Here is a 13851-nt window from a genome sequence, read left to right as displayed (position 1 = left end):
AGCAGGGATATCCTGAAAACCGCCTTAATCCGACGCAGATTGTCCAGGTCCTTCGAGCCGCGAATCAGTCTCAAAAAAAGGCCGATTCGGGTTTGTTTTCCCAATTACCGAACATCCATCTGATGGATTCAGATTCCGAACCTGCAAACTGAGACAGAATCCGAAAACAAAATCCAAAGCTCTGCTGTCGGATTCGATATAAACACTTTCGGGGACGGGGGGGGGGGGGGGGGGGGGGAAGAGTTAGGTTTAATCCAATGTCGGATTCGTTAATATCTGAGGATCCGAGCCCCATGGAGGAATTTTTTTTTAGACGATTTAGACGTCTTTTTAGACGATTTCCAAAGAAAAACTGGAGAGAAAAAAAACCACACATATACATAGTTCTGATTAACAAGAGTTATTTTGAGGTCTTGTGACATTTTTGAGACAATCTCTGGAGCGACTGTACCTTTTAATGAGCCAGGTGCTGTATATAAAATATCTCAAGCATCTGTTCAGAGTTACACTTTGCTGTGTATACATCAGGATGACACAACTATACATAGGTTAAGAGCTAAAAAAACAAGGTTATGTTCTATCATGTGAAATGCTATAAAAATACATAAACAGCCTGAGTTCGCCATGTTTATTGTGCTAGACTTTACCTTTATCTAACCACTGAATATAGGTCTGCTGCTTTTCAAGCTCATATCCACAAGTAACCGTCTTTTATTTTAAAAGAGGTCTTCTCTTCACGGCAGAACGAAAAGGTTTTCATCACCTCCCAGCTGCACCCTCCCCCCCCCCCCGTAACACTTGCTAACCTCTCCATGAGCTCTCGACAATGTTGCATTAAGAATGCTAAAGGCGATCTCTACGGTAATAATATCGATCACTGAAAACAATCCATTCAGGGGCAAAAACGATGTCCTACCTTTAAAACACAGTGCAGCACAGCCCATTGTACGGGAGCAAAGGCACCTTCATCTTTTCTGGCAAATAACAATCTGCTATTTCATTCAAAGCATCTTCCCTGAAGGCCACCTTTTTGTTGCTTCACAGTAGAGCGATGTTGCCTTTAATCGACAGAATGCTACAGTATATTCACATCACATCTCTGAACCGAGTGCATCCCTTCAGAAACACCGACTGGCTGCCTATATAATTTAATATGATGCCACATGAGACTCCTAGACCATCTGCAAAACAATCTAAAACGGCCTTTCAAATCTTAGCAAATTGGAGCTTGTATCGCAGGGATTCGGACGTCTGCACATTCTGTTTTTCTGCTGCCAATACTGCACATGAGATAACCGGGGACATTCATTCGGTATAAAAAGAACGTTATTCTGGTTTATTCGTGTAATCATTTTTGTGTTAATATTTCATGGGCTGCACACACAGCGCATGTCAGAGTACAAACACACACAACCACAGGAGAGCAAAGAGAAGCTTGTTCGTACAATCCTCCACCTCTAAGGCTAAGTCCCCGCTAGCGCTGATCGGGTGGCACTTGCGGTCGGGAATTACATATATAGATATATGTAAGCCCCCGCTCATGCGGTGGGTGCGGCGCTCGTGCGCGTGCACACACGTTCAGCCGCGATCGCCGCTTAGGTAAACAATGCCCCCCTCCCCCGCGCATGCGTACAAGCAGGACACCCAGCGCTCTTGCTTGGAGCGCTCTCCAAGCATGAGCGCGCTCAGCGCCAGCGGGGACTAGTCTAAGGCTATCGCAATGGTAGTGAAAAACAGCAGCTAATTTATGCACAAGCAGTTTGTGGAAGACCTGTGCCGAGCCAAAGTGAACTCGTGGCTGTGACTTGTTTGAATGGCAGCAATCTTGGGGACTGACGCAATTTAAAAAAAATAAAAAAAATTAAACAAGTATTTTAAGATAATTGATCTTGGAAATATTTGCAAATAATACCCATTACGCCTGCTTCAGTTTGAGGCAACAAGCACATCCTAAAATGAAAACTTCAACATATTTAAAAAAAATAAAATAAAAAAAAATTAAGTGTCAGTTACTAGGATTTAAGCGATCCCTGACATAAATTACAGAGGCGTATTAAATGCAAATGAAATATCCACAGCAAAATGAATGGTGCACAAGGCACCCTGCACCATTAGTGACAGAACAGTTCAAATGCAATATAATGCTGGCAGCTTCATTTATCAAAAGAACGCACGTTACGTATCACATTAGCTCAAGAAACAAATAAACACAGGGGGAAAAAAAGCAGCACAATGCTCGCTTAAAAGGTTTGGGTTCACGGAGGACAAGATGCAATTACCATGTGTAATCGCTGTCAGTGTCATTTCTAATTATATTACGCCTTGTTATAAATAATACAGATATCAGCCTCTGAAAGATACCCCACTGGTTTGATCTGGATACTATGCAATTATCGCCGAGCGGGAGAAAAAAAAATAAAAATCCAGATAATAGAAATACCGTTTCTACACTTAACCTCAAAAGTCATCTGCTAGCATTAAGAGACGTTGTAAAAGACTTGCTAGGCTTGGTACAGGAAGAGCAAATCTTTATGCATTATGTTAAATCAAGGTTGTGCGCTGCCAATTAATGTTTTCGGCATGTTATACACTCAGCCAGGAATGAAGCGTTAACCAATCACAATGCTCCATACCTTCTTATTCATTTCAATAGGGGCACCAGGCCTCACACACTCGGATTGGCTCAGACCGTTGTCATGGATCGATGGTTCCTAACTCCACTCCTTAAGAACCACACGCAGGTCACGTTTTAAGGATATGCCTGGCATTGGCACAGGTGCTTCAGGCAAAAAGACAGAGCCACTGATTGAACCACCTGTGCTGAAGCAGGGATATCCTTCATACCTGACCTGTTGGGGGTTCTTGAGGACTGGAGTTGGGAACCATTGTCATAGATCAGGGGGGGGGGGGGATCAACTCCAGTCCTCAAGATCCCCCAACAGGTCAGGTTTTCGGGATGCCCAGCTTCAGCCCAGGTGGCTCAATCAGTCCCTGCTTCAGCACAGGTGGCTCAATCACTCCCTGCTTCAGCATAGGCGGCTCAGAAGCTCAGTCCCGCTAGTTTTTTGTGCAATGCTATCACGGTATTCAGGAAGCCTCGATTACCTGTGATAGCGAAACTCCCAACACGGGCGAGTAGCCGGTGATCACCTCTCTCAAAAGGGCTCACCCGGCGATTTGTTCCAGCTGCAGAGAGAGCCGCCTCTCCCTGCGCATATCTCGCTAGAGATTAAATTATTTTAATATTCATTTTAATACTAGTTTAGATGAGCAACGGGGTCTCCGGAGCAGAACCGCTTTGATTTCAGGTCCGGGGACCCCCTGCTTCCCGAGACACAGGCCCCGTTATCTCCTATGCATTTAAATGTCTCACGTCACATGCAGGGCCGGCTTAACAGCATTATAGGCCCCCGGGCAGAGCAGTGCACTGGGCCCTGCCAACTCTCCGCTACAAGTCATCATTTGTCTCCTTCTACCGAGTTAGCGGGAGATTGGAATGTTGAGGCGGGTGATCGGAAAATTAGTGTTAAATTGTGGTCTGTGCATAGATTAGCATGGGGCCCCTATGCTCGTGGGGCCCCCGGGCAACTGCCCAGCGTGCCCATGCTCAGTTCACCCACCGCTCGGGTGACAGAAGCGCGATCGACGCCCTGGTGGGTGACTGAGTGACCGAGTGGGTGACCTTAACTGGGTGGGTGGGTGGGTGACTGGGTGGGTGGGTGGCTGGGTGGGTGACTGAGTGACTGGGTGGGTGGGTGACTTGGGCGACTGGGTGTGTTGGTGGGTAACTGGGTTGACTGAGTGACTGGGTGGGTGACTGGGTGACTTGACTTTGTTTGGAACGGTGGGTGATGGGGTGGGTGGGTGACTGGGTGGGTGGTTATGTGACTGCGTGGGTGCCTGAGTGAGTGAGTGGGTGCCTGAGTGAGTGAGTGGGTGCCTGAGTGAGTGAGAGGGTGGGTGCCTGAGTGAATGAATGGGTGCCTGGGTGGGTGACTGACCTTGACCGGGTTTGTGCTGCTTCTTTGCCCGCGAGACTGGCGGGCTAATTCTGTGGCTGCTGTCCGTGGGCAGGAGACGGGCGAGGGGGAAGCTGAATTGGCGTGCTCGGGCTCGCAACGGCGCTTCCCTCCGTGCTACGTTGGGAGCAAGGGGGGGGGGAAGCAGGCCCACAGGCAGCAGGCCGGACACCCTGCATCCCGGGACACCAACCCCGGCAGACCCCCCTGTTGGCGGGCCTGGCAGAGAGTTCCTCGCCAATAAAATTGATGACAACAAAGGAAAATGAGCGGCAGGCACGCGGCATATAGCACAAAAAGTCGCAGTCACACGGTCACTGACATATATTGTCCGATGGCCAACTATGGTGGATAACAAATGGGAGATGAAGTTTTGCATGCTGTACAAGCTTGCACTATGAACCACTATGGGTGTATACTCTAAATCCTGTCACTGTGACAAGGACTTGCCACCAGTAGGGCACTCGGCGGTGCTGGAAAAGTATGCTTCTAGTTGGCACAGCATGGTCACTTGGGTAGCACCCAGGGGCGTTGACAGGAGGGGGGAGAGCTGGGACAAGTGACCCAGGCAAGGTGGCTGTGAGGGCCCGACCAGCCGGTGCTGGAAGTTGGGTCCAACCTCTGGCTGAGCCCAACTTCTTTGTCCTGCCGCCAGTCCTCTCGTTGCCGTGGCACCAGAGGCTTGAGACCATCCTCAAGGTAGGTAAGTCTGTATTTATTTGGGGGTGGGTGAATTTTTTGTGTATGTATTTGGGGGGGGGGTTGTATTTGGGAGTGTGTGTTTGTATGTATTGAGGGGGGGGGGTTGCATGTATTTGGAGTGTGGTTTGTTTTGTATGTATTTGGAGGGTGGGGAGGGTTGTATTGGTGGGGGTTTTGTATGTATTTTGTGTGGGGGGGTGGGGGATTGTGTGTGTCTGTGGCCGGGGGGGGGGGGGGGGGGGAGGGAATGAGTGTTAGGAGGGAGTATTGAGGGAGCAGGACTGAGTGATAGTAGGGTAATTGATGGAGGGGGAGAGTGAGAGTAGAGGGGGTGAGGGGGGGGAGTGAGGAATATATATATATATACAGCTCAACCCCGTTATAGCGCGATCCGCTATAACGCGGATCCGATTATAACGCGGTTTGAGCGTGGACCCCAAATTTAAAAAAAATAAATATATTTTTTTTTTTAAAAATTCGGCGGCCATTTTTTTCACGCGGCCCCGTTTATAACGCAGTGGTCGCGGGTGGCCCCCGAGGACCGCGCTATAACGGGGTTAAGCTGTATATATATATATGTCAAAAAGGCAGGCAATACAATAAATGTGCCTTTACTGGCTCAACTTTTCCCAACGTTGAACTGTTCAGGACACATTTATTGTACCATTTGGTTTGCCTGTTTTTTTACCCTTCTACATAATAATGTTTAATACATTAGCAGAAGCAGCCGCTCCAATCTTTTGGATTATTACTGTTATCGTGCGCCCACACGTCTTTACCAACACACAGTGGCAAGAAAAAAAAGTTCGTAAACCTCTTAGGATTTTCACATATTTCACATACAGGCAGTCCTCGGTTATCCGACGCAATGCGTTACTCAAAATGGCGTCGGATAGCGAAGCGTCGTAAAGCGAAACCCGTTTTCCCATAGGAACACTGTTTAAATGAAACGGTCCGTTCCTGAAGGCATTTTTAATGCTAAAATACACAAAATATTTTACTCAAACAATAAAATTATGCTGCACACACATACAGTACATTATGATGTAAAGATTCTAATTATTGAATCCAGAACTGTATAATAAAACTGTTAGACATGTTTAAAGGCATAAATACCCCACTAAACCCTCACACAGACTGATCTGGATGATTTCCCTGACTGCAGCCTTCTGATTGACATAATGTTGCAACTTTGCAAAGCGTCGTAAGAGCGTCGGATAAGCCATTTCGGCGTCGTAAAACCGGCCATAGGGATGCATTGGACAGCGTCGGATAAGCCATTCGTCGTAAAGCGAAGCGTCGTAAATCGAGGACTTACTGTATTGCAAACCTAACGTGTTATTAGATCTTAATCTAAGTCCTAATAATAGATAAGGATAACCTGAACTAATGACACAAAAACATGATATTTATCCACAAATGATTCAACATTCAATATACGTGTGAAAAAGTATGTGAACCTTTAGATTCAGTACCTGGTGGCGCCCCCCTTGAGCAGCAATGACTTCAACTAAGCGTTTCCTGTAACTGCTGGTCAGTCTCTCACATTGCTTTTGAGGAATTTTGGCCCATTCCTCCTTACAGAACTGCTTCAACTCATGACCCACTTTCATTCAGCTTCAGCTCACGGACGGATGGCCTGACATTCTCCTCTAGAATCTTCTTGTACTATGCAGAGTTCATGGTTATGTCAATGATGGCAAGCCGTCCAGGTCCTGAGGTAGCAAAGCAGCCCCAAACCATCACACTTTATCAGGGATATCCTGACAGTTTAGGAGTTCTCCCTTTCTGTTACTTGTTTGTCCACTGGGTGTGCTGCTGTTTTCTGTCTGCTCTGGGTTTTCCTCTGTCTGTCTGTCTCCTCTTGGGTGCTCCTGTCTTCTGTCTCTGCCTGCCTTATAGTTTCCTGTTTCCTGCACCTCCTTGACTTTGCTTTGTGCTCCTGTGTTCTGTGACTTCTGCTTTAGCTTGTTCCTGTTCCGTAATAAAGGCCCTTGCCTATGATCTGGCTTGCCGCCGTCTGTTTCCTGCTCCCTGGTCCCAGTTCCTGCTCCCCTGCCCTGTTCTTGTTCCTCTGCCCTGTTCCTCCCTTCCTGCTGCCGACCCCTGCCTGGACCCAACTACGATCCCTGCCGCCTACCACTGACCTCAGCCTGTGACCCTGACGATCCTTGTCTGCTGCCTGCCACCAATCTCAGCCCGTGACCCCAACGATCCTTGCCTGCCGCCGACCTCAGCCCGTGACCCCAATGATTCTTGCCCGTCCCTGTTGTTCCTGCCATCAAGGTTTTTTGTGACTTCCTGGATGATTTGCTTGTTTGTTCTTGGAGAGATTTTGGTAGACGACCGCTCCTGGGTAGACTGACTGTGATCTTGAACTTTCTCCATTTGTCTAACAGTGGATTGGTGGAGCCCAAAATCCTTACAACTGCTTTTGTAACCCTGTCTAGACTGATGAGCATCAATAACTGCTTTTCTGAGGTCCTCATAGATTTTTTTGGATCGTGGCATGACGTGTTTCCACACACCTGTATGGTGAAGACCAAATCGACAAAGTTTCTGATCTTTATATAGGGTGGGGCCTGCCAAACCCACCCCCAAAGATCTACCTAATTATTTAAATACCGGATTCTAATTATCCCCTTTAATTTAGCTGATAACACCTGGGTTTCACTTACTTTTGCACATATTCTGACTTTTAATTACTCATTGTTGGTCTAATTCATACATAGTTTTGTTTCAAAAGACATGGAATTGGTTAATATAAACCCTATTGGATATTTAAGAAAAGACTGGTTTTGATCCAAGAAGTTAATAATGGAAAAAACGATGTAATTGCTGTAATTATCATTGGGGTTCACAAACTTTTTTCTCGCCATTGTAAAATATATGGTACAGAGGTTAGACATGCTTGTAAATTATTGAAATATTATCCTTTTCAAGTTTTTTAAATGGATCTAAAATGACATTATAAGAAGCTTTTGGACCGTTTACTCCTAAATGGTTTTTGATCTTGGCCTCTTCAGAGAACTGGTTGAAGAGCCGTGCCCAAGAGAATAAGTTAAAATAAGTTAACTTAGGGAAAATAAAAATACAAGTTATAAAAAAAAAAAACTTAGGGAAAATAACAGTTGTTCCTGTTTTCGGCAACATCCTGTAATTTGCCCTGATTTAACAGAGCTTAGTGAACCCAGTCCTAAGCACCAATATTGAACTAATTAAAACTCTCCTCATCACATAATGTTGGTCCTGCACCTTTAGTGCTTGGACGTTTTCAAGGCTTCCTTCACGTTGAAGGGAATAAGTTGATAGTACTGGACACAGAAAAACAGCGATGCGCAATTGGACACAATACTGGGATTGCCAAAAGCCTTCTGGAAAAGCACTTTTCTTAACATATGAAACCTTCCAGCAGCTGGACCGCATAATAAAAAAAACTTTCCATTTGTTTCATCCTGCTTCAATCAGCAGATTTTGTGTGTGGACCCGCTCTGACTCACAGAGAACTTCTAAACGAGTCGTGATTTACATTTCCTGGACAAAAAGTTCAGCGTTTTCAGTTTCTCCCCGTTCTATCCGGGTATGATTACTTTACAGGCTACATAATGTCCTGGTAATTATGTGAGCAGCCAAATCCTTCCTATTGCAAACTGTAGAAATGTTACTGTGATACTTTGTTACTTTGTGACTGAGTAACTTAATCACTAGTAAAGCAACTGTTCGTGTTGTGAGTCTGGTCTGAAAATGAATGGGTTACAGCCTAGAGAAATCCTGGGTATGTGTAGCAAACTTCAACCCACTTCTTCTAGGGCAGCAATGATTAAGAACACTTATGAACACGTTCACATGTCTGAGGCAGGTTCACAAACTGGCCTTACCCCATAATTGCAAAGCATACCGTGCTTTCACTGCAGCAAAGGATTCTGGGTAATGACATACAAATGAGCACTCACAGTGTGTCACTTTTGGCTTTGCATCATCTTTAACATGGATCCCTATAAGCTCCACACAGATTTTAAAGCAAAAACCTGAGTTAAAGTATCCGGATATTACGAAGGTAACATTGACTATTGTTAGGCTGCGGCCCCACTGGCGCTGACTGTGCTGAGCGTGCGGTGCTTCCCGCTTTTAGTTACATAAATGTATATGGGCAAGTCCCCGCTCACGCGGGGCGCGCACGAACGCTCACTCAAGCTTGGCGCTTGAGTAAACAAAAATGCTTTACTTTCCTGTGTGCTCAACTTGCCGGCAACGCCCCCCGGCGCTCGCTTGCGAAATAGCAGGGACACCCGGCGCTCATGCTTGGAGAGCTGGTGAGGTCACCGCTCAAGCATGAGCGCGGTCAGCGCCAGCGGGGCCGCAGCCTTACAGGTTGCAGCTCAAACTGTTGGGAATATTGGCAGCAAATTGTCACAAACAGTAAAGTGTTACAAAGATCTTGCACTGCTGGGGAAGTGTGCTAAAACCTGCTATAGGAATAAGACGATGCTTAGTATATTCAAACTCATTAAAAATGGCATTAAGAGTTGAATGAAAAAATTAAATAAAAAGTATTTACTATCTAACACTACAGAACTGATGTATTAAAAAAAACCTATAAGATTTCACATTTTACTGCTTTAAGCCCAAGATCCTTACCCTAATACTCTCTAACACCCTTCCAGACAACACACACTGTCCATCTTACAGATGCAACAGGTTTCTTTTATTTATTTTTTTACACGTTTTGGGATTGATCCCTAACTACCTTTGTAGAATGTCCACCACAAAGTCTCTCTTCTGCTGAAGTCAAAATCACGAGTCCCACTTTGTTGGTTTGGGAAATCTAAATACTGTATATATATATTTTTTTGCCATATCAGCTTTGTGTTTCCTTTATAGCCCTGAGCACACACTGGCAAACCATTCCTGTGAAGAATTGATGTTAAGAAAAAAAGAAAAACATCTGTAAGACTGAAAGCCAAGATTGTGAACTTACAGTGGCCTTTTCTCAGTTACCAATAGGATCACGCTAAATCAGTATATTTTGTACAAAGGTTGGCATTGGTCATGAATCTGTTGGATGGGGGGCTGGGGGTGGGGGGGGGGGGGTGAGGGAGGGCTGTAATATAGAATAAGTCCTTTAGATGTTAAACAGGGGATTGTACTCTACCAATATTGACTATAATGCTCAGTGCCGTTTTCTTGGTATTGTATTACCATTCCCTGCATTGCAACATCTGCTAATATACTTACCTACCAGCCCGGGTGATTCATTGAAGAGTGGCCTTCTTCCTGCAGCGCTATGACATCGCGTCATCATGTGACGCCCGTTGTCATGGCAACGCATCATGTGACCGGTCCCCATGACAACGCAATACTGCTGTACGAGGGCCGCTCCGGAATAGGTAAGACCCTCACTCTCCCTCACCGCCCCTCCCAACACACACACACGTAGCGGTCCTGCCGGTTCAGGGACTCCCCAGCTCCTTCCTCAGGTCAGGCCGAAGATGGCGCCGACAGAGAGAGTATTGCAGGCGGTTAGGGAGCTGGGGAGTCGCACCATTGGCCAACCGGGGCAGCCCCGATTGCACAATCCGCCCATGTGTACACGGCATTTAAACGAATTTCTGAGCGAAGTACAGCTCAACCCCTTTATAACGCTGTGCTTGGGGTCCAAAGAATCACATCGCGCTATAAGCGGATCGCGTTAGAAATAATGTACAATTGTATGCATTGTACAATAAAGTATTTAAGATACCAATAATCGTGTTGTAAAGTATTCATAAATACGAAAATTGGGAGCCACCCTTGCATCGCGTAATAAGCGGATTCGCGTTGTAGCAGAACGCGCTATAACGGGGTTGAGCTGTATCTAGAAACATACGATTTGACAGAATATAAGAACCACTTGGCCCACCGTGTCTGCCCATTCTCCCATCTACCGTAAAACCTTAGACCCTATTTGATCCTTTGGTTTCTTTCATATACAGGATTTAATAATAATAATAATAATAATAATAATAATAATAGTTTGTTCTTGTTGCTGCTAGTTTTTACGTAGCGCTTTTCAGAAACATTTTTACAGACACAGTCCCTGCCCCGTGGAGCTTACAATCTATGTTTTTAGTGCCTGAGGCACAGGGAGATAAAGTGACTTGCCCAAGGTCACAAGGAGCCGACACCGGGAAGTGAACCAGGTTCCCCTGCTTCATACTCAGTGCCACTCAGTGTCTTTACTCACTGAGCCGCTCCTTCTCCACGATGTCCTTAGGCCTACCCGAAGCATGATTGGATTCCTTTGCCCCTAACACCTCAGTCGGGGGGGGCGCAGGGGAAAACGATTGTGCACCCCTGCTCTAAAACATGCTTCCCCTTTTGCACTTTGTTGAAATCCTTTATGTATTTGAAGGTTTCAGTCTTCACCTCTCCTCTCCCTTCTACCCTCTAACCTGTACTGTACACGTTGAGGCTCTTTCATCTTTCCTGATCAGTCTTCTTGTATGTATGTATTCATGGTCAATGCAAAAGTAAGGAAAACAAATGCATTGCTGCCGCCGCCGCGTGCGCTTATAGTAAGCGCGACGGCGACAAAGCGACAGCCCCTCATGTGACAGCCCCTGAACCAATCAATGGCCTGGTCGCGCGCAACGCCGCCGCAAAGCGAAATACAACTTTCGTTGACGGCGACAGGTGACGTCACGCGTTGCCGTCGCGGGCACTATACACGCAGTCCCAGGGAAGACCTGCATTTCATCCAATGTAATTAATGGACAAGGGCACACTGATTTCAATCATAAAGAATTTATTGTGCCATAGAACACAACGTTTTGGCCACTTCACTTGAGAAAGGCCAGTAGGCCGAAACGTTGTGTGTTCTATGGCAAAATAAATTCTTTATGCTTGAAATCCGTGTGCCCCTGTCCATCAATTACATTGTATTCATGGTCAAACAGGAAAAGAAAAAGTAGTTTACACCACAACAAAAAAAAAACAAATAATAAAAAAAATTTTTGTGGGTTATGGCAGCTGAACGGCTCCTTAAAACTTACAAGTTTAGACGTTGGGCTTTTCTGGCATCCCAAATCCATGTATTTATTTTTATCTGCAAAAGCAGGCATGTTCGAGAGCCGGCCTGCTAAGCACTGTCTCAGCAGTATTTCTTACCAACTTACATCTGTATTCAATTTTCCACACTTACTTCCATAAAAGGTAAACGGAGGGACTGTATCTGCAGCGGGGTAATCTAAACAACATGAGCAATGTTACTGCAAGAGACCATCTGGTAGATAGTGTGCCATTCCAGGCGTTTAACCCCTTGCGGTGGCTGTAACGACGGCTAGCGCTCCCTACGTTTTTTCCCCAAATGGTGTCTCTGTTTGGGTGCGCCTGGCAGAGAGCGGCGCAACCCCAAAAGTGCAATGTTTACGTAGGACAAAATGGAACTGATGAAATGGTATGTTTTGGAGGACAACGCTGTTTCACATAAGCCAGTCCTCAAGAGTCAAGACCCCCCCACTCCCCCCCCCCGGCCAGGTTTTTAGGATATCTCTGCTTCAGCACAGGTGGCTCAATCAGTCTTTGCTTCAGCAGACTTGGCGCAATAAGACTGAGCCACTAATTGAGCCAGCTGTGCTAAAGCAGGGACGGATTGAGCCACCTGTGCTGAAGCAGGGATATCCTGAAAACCTGAACTTTTGGGGGGGGGGGGGGGGACTGAGTTGAGAGCCCCTGATATAAGCGATTTTCTCCAAATGGGACTCACAGCGATTCACTATTGCAATATAGTGCGCAATATACAGCACTTTACACCTAATTTTACAGGCACAGTCCCTGCCTGGACGCCTATAATCTATGTTTGGCGATAAAGTGACTTGCCCAAAGTCCCACATATATCCTGGAAATGTTTGTAAATATTGTAAGGCTGCGATTATAGTTGGCGCGGCGGTGCGTGCGATTTTGCGCGCTGTGAGAACAAAGTGCAGCAGCTGTTACGGCCTGGCCATAGTGTGCGCAATGCAGAGCGTCTGCGCGGCACATTTTTCAAAAAGGCAAACGTTTGTTTTTTCGCTCGGCGGCAGCATCACGGCCGAGTCACATTTCAGCCAATGAGAGCGAACCAGCCTGGTGTCCGCCATGCCACCCTATCGCCCATCGCTCCATCAGCGCGCGCGCCTAGTATAATCTTAGCCTAACCTGAAATGAAGGGCTAATTTAACAGACCGTTTCTGTACCTTATCTCTCCCTTATTATGCCCCTTTCCTAGATGCTCGTTTCACAACCAGGGATGATTAAGAAACCCAATTAATTTATCAGTGGGCTGGAGCAAAGATCGCCCTGCCCTCCTGTAACTGCAAACAAAAGGAACATTTTCAGACGTTCAATTTAACACTTTAAAAAGACATTCTTGCAAACAGAGGAAAATCACCTAGTTTTATCCTATTCATTGTTTTTACTGCCATTAATTCAATGTGGCACTGGAACAGTCTTCTCTTTGCTGTCAGAGAGGTGTGTAACATAGCACGGAGTGATAAGGCCTTCGCCCCATCACTCTGTGCCATGGTAGGCCGCAGCCACGGTGGCTCCAAATACAAACAACTGGAGGCCAATGCACATGGCCATAGACCGCGCGTGCACGTGAGCACCGAGGCGCGGCGAGACAAACTTGTTTAAATTTGAAATGCGACGGCCGGGTTACGTGTGCAGTTCAGCCAATGAGGGCAAACCTCTCACGTGATGTCACGGGCACGCCCTCCCCCCCCCCCATCGAGCAACCCTGCAGGCCACGGATCTCTTCAGGTACAGGTGCACGTGACGTCACGCGCTTGACTACGGACACGGCCTTACAGGCCTCTCTGGCAGCCAAGAGAAGACTGTTCCAATCTTCTTTAAGTAGGTCTAGGTCCCTTTTACTAGCACGGGGTTGAGAAACAGTGGCTCTAAGAAGGAGTTTTGTGAGGGGTTGGAAAGACATACTGTACTGTACATGAACACCCAGTTTTGCATCATGCAGAAATGGTATGCAAGAAACTCCTTTGTATGGGAGGGGGATTTACGTTAGTGGTTAGATCCAAATGCAGGTAGTATTAATAGAGTCCCGGCTGCATCTTCTGGGATGAACCAAATCCAACGGGGAAAAGCTGAGAAGTGC

At 46.3% G+C, this 13851-nt stretch overlaps 1 protein-coding gene across 3 annotated transcripts in view; it reads right to left on the bottom strand.

Moving 5' to 3' along the window:
- The window catches only part of PARVA (parvin alpha), an 80659-nt gene that overhangs the window by 37360 nt on the left and 29448 nt on the right, over positions 1 to 13851 (bottom strand). The window contains exon 1 of one of the 3 annotated variants that reach the window (XM_075567137.1): positions 917 to 1270. The exons of the other annotated variants lie outside the window; for them this stretch is intronic. Within the exon in view, the coding sequence (XP_075423252.1) occupies positions 917 to 944 (28 nt within the window). The 5' untranslated portion in view covers positions 945 to 1270. Of the gene's footprint in view, positions 1 to 916; positions 1271 to 13851 lie in introns of those variants that run through there. 3 annotated transcript variants of the gene reach the window in all.

Source organism: Ascaphus truei, chromosome 12 (genome assembly GCF_040206685.1).
Source record: "Ascaphus truei isolate aAscTru1 chromosome 12, aAscTru1.hap1, whole genome shotgun sequence".
Lineage (NCBI taxonomy): Eukaryota > Metazoa > Chordata > Amphibia > Anura > Ascaphidae > Ascaphus > Ascaphus truei.
The sequence above is the reverse complement of the archived record's forward strand: the minus strand, read 5'-3'. Positions and strand labels throughout refer to the sequence as shown.